The sequence below is a fragment of the Xenopus laevis genome, chromosome 9_10S (genome assembly GCF_017654675.1).
Source record: "Xenopus laevis strain J_2021 chromosome 9_10S, Xenopus_laevis_v10.1, whole genome shotgun sequence".
Lineage (NCBI taxonomy): Eukaryota > Metazoa > Chordata > Amphibia > Anura > Pipidae > Xenopus > Xenopus laevis.
In genome coordinates this window covers 102512302-102521653 of record NC_054388.1, presented here as the reverse complement: position 1 = coordinate 102521653, position 9352 = coordinate 102512302, and the positions used below count along the sequence as shown (strand labels likewise).

At 41.5% G+C, this 9352-nt stretch overlaps 1 protein-coding gene across 1 annotated transcript; it reads left to right on the top strand.

Moving 5' to 3' along the window:
* Positions 1–4244: 4244 nt before the first annotated feature.
* Positions 4245–7411, top strand: bricd5.S (BRICHOS domain containing 5 S homeolog). The gene is made up of 4 exons (XM_018239287.2): positions 4245–4351; positions 5128–5235; positions 5607–5760; positions 6453–7411. Exons 1-4 carry the CDS (start codon positions 4253–4255, stop codon positions 6545–6547), a joined length of 456 nt encoding a protein of 151 aa, XP_018094776.2. The 5' UTR covers positions 4245–4252; the 3' UTR covers positions 6548–7411.
* Positions 7412–9352: the final 1941 nt, after the last annotated feature.

The window sequence follows — 9352 nt, the reverse complement described above, 5'->3', positions numbered from 1 at the left end:
TAATTATGTAAGAAACCTCTCCTGCAAATGCCAGACACAACTGTAACCAAAAGGTTTCTAGAATGCTTTCAGTTCTCTGCTCGTATTAAGATATTTATTTGCAGGCTGCCAGTGGGCCTTTTTGATTATTAATTTTAGATATAACCCATTTCTTGCTTCTTGAGATAAAAGGTTATGAGGATATAGCTTATTATGTGTGTATAGTGCTCGTTCTCTGTATATTTTTTTTTATGCAATTACCTCCAAATAGTAGAACTGTCTGTTTTTGCCCTCTGAGTTATAGAGATGTCTATGGTCAATGCCTCTGCCAAGGCACCCAACAGGTAAGTCCCAATTTATCCAGTTATATATTCAGCCAATAAATATTGACTCCCTACTAAGGAGGTTACAAGTAGCGTCGATTTTTTCCTATGTGTTTTTGTTAACACAGATGTAAGGTTCATTGGAAATATGATATATATAGCCATAGTTTCCCGTAGTGCTTTGTTGCCTTACTTTGGCAATACAGATGCCCCCATTGTGTCAGTAGGGCTGTTGGCAGTGTGTTTCATTGGGTTACGCGTACAAATGGCAAAATTACACTAAATTAATCAATCAGCCCAAGAGCTGAACACCATTAATTCCCAGGACTGGCATATTGGAGAGAACAACCCATTATAAGTGGAATTATAGTCTACTCCTACCTAAAATGAGCCAAGGAACACAGAAGTGGGGTTGGCTTTGCAGTAGAAACAATGTCCATTGAGCACAGGCAGCTCTATCTGGGCAAAAGCAGCCTGTGATTCTGTGTTCACTGGTTGACACTTGTATTACCATTTCTGGAATTCCTTAATACATCTAATAATCTTACGGTATGAGGCTTTATTACAATACTCTCAAGGACAGAAGGGAAGGAAGGTAAATCAAGCACATGCCAACTAATATATATATTAAGTAGAGTCTAGTAGATGTGAAGCCATATAGTGTCAATGACAAGTATTTGCCATTTCACCATCATATCCCTCTCAAAATTAAAGCAAAGTGCCTTTAAACGTTGCCCAGAAACCGACTAGCACCCCAGTCGTTCCACTTCTAGCTGGAATGACTGGATGTTCAGTAGACCGTTGGCATTCAACACTTTGCTCTATAGAATGCCAGACAATTGCCATATCATGGGTAGGCAAGCCAGCAGCTTAGTGACCCTGAGAGGGAACTGCAGTATATTTTTCCCTGTGCCATGGCAGAGCTATGATCAGTCTCTGCCCAAATGGAGGTTGCAATCTAAGGACCCTATAACATTCACATATTAGTGTCACCCATGAGCAAAGCAAACTGACATCCATCTCTGTCACAAGACTATTTTTGTGGTTATTTCTCATTAAAGCCACCCATTAAGTGTCAAAACAAATTAGTGGCAAACTATTTATAAATACTTGTACTTACTCCCAGCAACCAATATTATGTTGAATTGTGCTTCAATAATGGTGATATAATGTATCTGTAGTTATTCAACCCAAGAGTTAGTCTGGAACTCTTTGGCCCACTAGAGAACCTTGCGCCCAGGTCAAAGTATTAAATGCTGTGCTAAGTGTAGTAGACATTATATATTTATGGCTATGGTGGAAATAAGAAAGGGCTGATGGGAATAGACTTTGCTGTGGCTCATTAGGATCTCCTCGTTGGAACTCCTAGTTGTACACACTAAATACATTTATCTAGAGGGGTTCTTTATCTCGGTGGTTTCAGAAGGAGCTAATCTGAATATAATTTGGTACACTTTGTTCTCTATTTTTTTCCCCAACAGCCCTCCGTAGACAGAAGACCACCGGAAAGGTCGAAAGCTCCATCTAAGATCTTCTGGGGCCTGCTGGCTGTAGCATTGCTGTTTTCCATAGTGGGAATAAGTGTGTTTGGGTTTCTAGGCTGGAAAGACAATCAAACAAAGGTGCAATTGTGTTTTATATATGTGTATTTATAGGTTAAATGGTCAGCTATGTACTACTTTTTTAGAAAGAATAGGCCTCAGAGGGAAACCCAAAGCATGAATGGTTGTACCCACCTACAAACTTATTAGGGAGTTCAGTATCAATGTTTTTATGATCTCCTACATTTAAAAAAGAAAAGATTTGGGTAAACACTGTGTTGCTGACTGTGATATTTTCTGAAATATAGCAAACTAGGTAAGCAGGGTGCCAATTGTTAGCCCATTGCTCACCTAGGCCTTTGAAAAGTTGGCCATGCCAAAAATTAGGATGGGGCAGAATGAAAAAAAAAACCCAACCATCCACATGTGGTCATATTTTTGATCTGCCCTATTATCCTGAATTTATATTGTGCTCCCAGTGTCCTCAAAGCAGGTGATTATTTTTAATTCTTGCCTTGGAGACACGTTTTGGTTGCATTTTATACTGACAGTCCACATAGGGGCTACCAAATAGCCAATCACAGCCATTTTTTGGCACCCCCCAGGAAATTTCTTCATGCTTGTGTTGCTCCTAACTGTACATCATTCTTATCAATCCCTGCCCTACTCCACCTCTAGCCCTGACCCCATGAATTGCACTTTCAAGTCTCTTGGGGCCTCATCTGCCATCGGGGTCTATGAAGTGACCAGGCTCATCCTGGAAGATCATCTTGTAGGTCTGTTAGGGTTAACTTTAGATTAAATATGTGTTTTCTGCCCAAGATCTATGATCCAAGAGCCATGGATGAATGACTGATACAACAATATTTTTTATTTCTATAAAAGTTTATGAACTAAAGGGTCCCCTAAGAGGAGCTTGAGTTTAACAAGTTGACAGCCACTAGATTATTGGTATTTACCCAACTGTCTGAAAGACAAATAACCTTTAAAAACCCATGGTATAAGTGTCACCGGTTGAAACAGAGCCATTGGGATTTAGATTCCACAGCTTGAGCTCCAAGATCTAATAGGGATGCGTATCACAATCTCAGAATCAAGCCCTTAATATACACAGTATTTATGAATGAGCTGAGTCTTAATGTCACTGTAGACAGAAGTTCTGAGCCTGCCAATGAAGAGCCTTGGGGCGGGGGCACAAACAGCGCATTTCTTTTGCCAGAGAACTCTCACTATGTTCTCATTTTTCATCTATTCCTTCCTGAAACAAGCGACTTCTTGATAAGGCAGGGAGGATGTGAGGGATCCATCAGTTCCCCTACTGACTCGATGAAGGAAGTGAATTGGCTCTAATGCGAGTCTTCTCCATGGACTTTCCACCTCACTCATAGTTACCGTGGGTAGCTGCCCTTGCATGGTGACCACAGATTTCCTTCAGTTCTCTATTTCAGAAGCTACAAGGGTTCATAAAGTCTGAATGGGTCACTGTATGCATTTAGTATTGTCCCTGCTGTTATTATTCAATGGCAATAAGGCCAAACCTGAGCAATAAATCTGAGGGTTTTTTGTGGCCAGACACACACAAACACTGGAGAAACTTACATCAATAAACAAGAGGCTGTTTCTGCAACCTCCTGGCATTTAAAGAAATTTAACCTAGGTGCATTTTAGGACATGCCCCAGTTTGCCCTGGCACACTTCATCTAATGGCTGAAAGGCAAATTTCATGGAGTTTGAAGGCTGGTGTAGTCAGATGTAATAGATGTGGCATGGGCTAATCTGAAGTGTGGCTCAATTATGTCAATTTTCCACCATATAACAAATCATCAATATAGGGTTTATAGCCAAAGACTATAGAGTTGTAGTCTACACCAAATAATTTGGAGAAGTGGTAAACAAATATGTTCTTTTCATTTCCTAGCAGTACTGATTTCATTCCTCTCATGGTCAGTAGGGGTCAGCAGCACAAGTTACATTATGAGTATTATTCTTGTTCTACAATGCAGGAATCTGCCCTACGCAGCTCAGGAGATGTTGGTTAGAGTGGAATAACGCAATTAGCAGAAATTTTGAGGCTCGTTATAGATCAGCGCAGTAAGGGCAATCACTTTTGGTAAAAGAACAAATGTTCAGATGCTGTGTGTTGTCTATACTTTAGCTGAGAGTTTTGAGTAGTAGTTTTATTAAGACAGCTAGCTGGAGGGAAGCAGATTCTGGAGACGCATTCATCTAGACCAGGAATGGGAGAGTGGAGATCCTCCCTTTACTATTACTTGGTTCATAGATTTTTGTGTTAATACAACAGAGATACCTTATACTTCTCACATGCATTTGTTCAACTGACTGCTCTGTTGTGTTCAGCCTCATTTACAGGTTGTCCGTCTGACCTTCAAGAACCCCCAAGGCTCCCCCATGAACCAGTCTGCAGTTACAGACAGAACAAGGAACACTGTGACCTACAGGGTGACCTCCAGGAATCAGACCTCCGTAGTACTCTTCGACAGTAAGCATGTGAGTGTGGGCTTTGTGCTTAAAGTTACCCACACCTACAGGTAGAAAGTGGGCGACAATTAGGTCATAATAGAACAATTTGATAACCCACTGGTCCATGTACTGTATGTGACCAAACTGTGCTGTAATGCTGGTTTGTTCAGATATTAATGTTTTGTTGGGGGGATACATTTATTGCAAAAAGGGTCGCATTATTTCTCAATGCGTTCATTGTCCAGTGGCATTATATTGGCCCCAAAATGATCCAATCATTGGCTTGAGGGTCAAATATTCAGATCAGGCTTGACCTTGCCAGAGAGGCAGATCTTGTGTGTCCTTCTCTTTTTCTACACCTGTCACATAGGGAGCACTGAAATAGGTGCCTGGTGTAAGGCAGGAGGGGAATTTACAGACTCCGATACAATTAAAGAGAATTTTGTTTTCCTTGTTTTGTTAAAATGGCCATACATGGCCAAATGTCCTTGCTTGGGCCTGAATGGACTCTTGCTTTGCCGAATCCGATCTATGGACAATCAGATCATTCCTTGGGGGCTAAGCAGGCACCTGATCCGATCAATGTGCCAATGCATTCCTCGTCTCACGTCTCACAGGATTTTCAGACCTACCTGATAGATATCTGGACAATTTTCAGGCAGATATTTGTTTGGAATGCCTGTCGGTGGGTCCCATATGTGGAAAATCTAAAGGGGACGAATCAGCAGCTCTTAAATCTGCCTGTGGCCACCTCTCTGAGCATCTTCTCCAGAGTATTATTTTTCATTGTTTCTCCTCTACAGAGCTTGGTTTGCTACAGGGCCGCAGGTGAGAGATCTTGCTTCCTGCGCAAGATGGATGGACATGACTTTGAAAATATCCAGTCCATTCTAAACATGTCTGATCCAAAGGTGGGTGCTCTCCTTATGTTTATGACTCTTTGCCCAATTGTAGCCCTTTTTAAGACAATGTGGAGAGTACTGAGCCAAACAACTACGCAATATGGCCAAAAGTATGTGGACACCTGGCTGCCCAACATCTTATTCCCAAACCAAGGGGATTCATTTAGAGTTGGTCTTGCATTTGCTGCTATAACAGTATACTTTTTAAGGAGTCTTTTCACTAGTTGTTGGGACATTGTTGATGGGATTTGCTTCAATTATTAGACTACCAGTGTGGTTTCTAATCAGTAGTTCTTCTTCATGGCAGGAGCAGCCCTTAGTAGAGGGTCGGAAGACCAGAGTTTACTGACCACAACACTTATGATGGTTATTTTTAATAGGACGAGGGGATCCTTTTACAGCATAACAGGACACGGTTTTACCGGGAGTTCCTCGGGATCTTGGGAAGTCGGAAAGTCAATTATGAGCTTGTAGGGGAAGCAGTGCAAATGTTGTGTGACCAGCTGCCCATGTACTGGGTGAAGAAGAGTGAAGGTGAGTCTGTCTTGTACCTCAGCAACAAAAGAAAAAAGGACCCAATCATGTCACACCTTCTACTCTCATTCTATTACTACAACTGCTAAAGACAGTATATTGCACATTATTCTAAAGGGGAAATGGAATCATTTATAGAGCACTTTTCTCCCATGGTGCTTTATAGGGATTTTACTGCAGTCAGGGAAACACTAATTGTGCCAGAACATCAAGAAAGTAAGTGACTTGTCTAGGTTCACAAGACGTTGCCACCAGGATTCTAACCAGGGTCTCCAGCATGAGGAACCAGCTCCCCCATTCATGTTTAAGTAAACTTTTTGTTTCATAACTGGGTCGTTCTTCATAAAACTGTCTCCCCTCACTTAAAGTGCTAACCCATATATAGCTCACAAGTCCCAAAACCACCATATTTTTAATTAATGAACAAATCCACACAAACTCAAATCTGTGTGATGGTGTCCTGCCACTGATTGGTCACTTCTAATTGCACATCAAAATCCTCCTGGCCAAAACTGAGCCCAAACTGACCATGTACAGTGGGGAGCTGAAGCTTACTCAGAAGAATGCTCGGATGCTAATCAGATCCAAACTCCAATTTGCATATTGAAATTTAAAAAGGATCAAGAATATGAATCACGTTGTCAGGTTTGCATTCTGTCACCTAACTCCATGTTATCCTCTGGTTTCCGTAGGTCCAGCCAGGCAACGCCTGATTTACCTCTGCATTGATATCTGTTTCCCCAATAACATCTGCGTCTCCGTTTGTTTCTACTATCTGCCTGACTAAAGCAACACCACGCAGCGTTGAAGCCCTGCACCTTGTGCCCAACATTAACCTTTCAGCAGAAGTTTGCACATAATTTGTAATGTTCCCTGTAGGAGTTGTCTTGTGTGTATTCGGTAACCTTGTGTATCAGCCACAATGCACAGTTCATCCAGCCAAGCCCGCTCATTAGAGCCTCCATAGTAGTAACAGAAGTGCAGAGCAGTAGAGACGAGGAGATGTCAGCCAGGCAGAGGCAACTGCATTTTTGTACTTTGGGTTTTAACGCAATGCAACCCCTACAACCACCTCCCTTGCTGAACTAGTGCAAAGACGATGGGAATTGCAGTTTTACATTAGCCGGAGTGTGTGGCCTCTCTCCTCAACTAACCATAGGACATAACGGTTTTGGCACTGGCATTTTAAGGCATTCTTGCAACAGAGAAATAAAGAAGATGAGCGAATATAGACAGGGCTATTCAGGGTCGGACAGGCCTATTAGGAGACCAGGAGATCTCCCTACTGTACGAACCATCCCTCCAGCTCTTATATTTCTACCATAGTACTGAGAAGTACAGATAGAACTTAATACAGTTTATAACCCAGTCCATCCTGATCCATTAGGTCTCCGCTGACACGAGGCTTCATTTACAAACCTAGACGCTGAATATTGCAAGTGTAGTTCGTTTTAAGCAGTTAGAAAATAAAAGAACTTCCAGGTTGCTCTGGGCTACTGCATTTGCACAATTTTGCACCAGTCCCGTGTAAATCAGCCCCAGCATAGAGTGAAATAATTGACCTCTTTTCAGTTACTGGGTTTTGTGTTTTAGAATGGAAGACGCCAGGCCCACCTGCAGCCCGTTCCTCCTCCTACATCTACCCCCCCCACTTCATAGGTACAGGTTTTTTTTTTGTATGTAATGTTAAATAAAGTTCGTTGATGATGTCAGTATCATTATTGATTAGTTGGCCCTGCATCTCTTGAAGCCTCACATTGCAATAGCCATGAGTCTGTTGTGTAACAAGGCCTGAGCGATATCTTGCTTTCATACCAACTAAGCCAATAGAGTTGGTGCAGGGTCATACCTCCCAACATTTTGGAAGTAAAAAGAGGGACAAAAAATTTTTATTCTGCACGTAGCGCAGCAATTTTTTGACCACACCCCTTTCTGTGGCCACACCCCCTAATTACCATGTTTGTTTTACAAAATTTGGCAGGTTATGAAAGTTTGAAAATATTTCTCCTTATCTAAACTGTGTTTTTGTGTCTCAAAATTGTTACAAAGTATCTCATTTGCACCTGTTAGCTGTTCTGGGCTTTCTGCTAAAAGCCAATTAAGTGAGAAACTTTGTTTCTTTTTCTGGCTGTTCAGTGCAGAGAAAAGAGGGACTTTCCAGTACAAATGAGGGACTGTGGGTTGAGCTGTCAAAAGAGGGACTGTCCCTCCGAAAAAGGGACAGTTGGGAGGTATGCAGGGTGGCTCCTGCGGGTCCATAAAAATACATTAAAGGACAGGTACATAGAAATAGATACAGGAAAATATACTTATTATAGAAATGGCACATGCAATACATGAAGCAGTTTATTTTTTCTTAATGCAGCATGTTTGCTATCAGCTCTGCTGGGTTCAGACATGTTTTACCTGCTGTCTAAACAAAGTCCCCTGATCTACTGTAACCAGTGAAACCTTGGCTAATACATATTAATCAGCTGTTGTACGGCCGGCTTCCTTTATATTAATTACACCTCAGGCCGAGGTATATGAGTATAAAGCTCTCCAACGGCAGAGACGATTTGAACCATTTAGGGTTGTCGCTCAGGCCAACATTGCTTGACAAAGGGGTTCTACTCCCCGAAACGTTGCATCGCACTCCGCATTGAAATAAATTTTTGAAGATTTCTCACAGTCCTGTGTGCCATTGGAATTCCTTTGCGGGTACAGAAGAGCCAGCGATAAATGGATAATGCAATTAATAAAGGACAAGCGACTCATCTTTAGTATTAGTCTGTTCTGTCTGTTCAAGGGCAATGGCACACGGGCCTCTTGATTGCTGTAGTCTTGTCTGGAAAACACGTTGCAAGTTGTAGCTAAAGATGTCAGCTTTTATGTTCCCTAGAAATACTTCATTAAAGGAAATGTTCAGGGTAAAAATAAAAACTGGGTAAATAGATAGGCTGTGCACAATAAAACATGTTTCTAATATAGTTAGTTAGCCAAAAATGTAATGTATAAAGGCTGGAGTGACCGACAATTGAAAGAAATGTGCTGTTTCTTTTGACAGAGGCTTACTTAGTTTTAGCCTTTCCTTCTAAAAAAAAGGTGCTGCAATATAGGGCCAGAAGTGAGTGGTCGACAGGAATGTTTGTTTTGCTTACCAAGGTTCCCTTAAGGGCAAAAGAAATCAAATCCATGCCCCTGTCTGTACAACAAAAACACAGTCAGTGTCTATCAATGCTCTATGGCAGACATTGGTTACCCCAATCGCTTGATCTCGCCGGTTTCGATACACCACAGCCGCGCCAAGTTATCGGGGGATGCTGTGAGAAATGAGACAGGGAAGAACATTTCCATGTTATAAGTCAAGGTAACAACATGTGCTACAAAAACTATACATCATGGTCAGATGATAATGTTGTGTATATGTGGGGTGTATGGATATATATTAGCATATCTCAGCATTTTTAAGCCAACACTTTTCACAGGTAAACATTTCCCTGTTCGATAAAAACATGAATGAATTTAATGGAGGAAAACTTACATACGGCAAATATTATTGTAACATGTACCAATTAGTGATGGGTGAATTTGTGGCGTTTTGCTTCGCTGA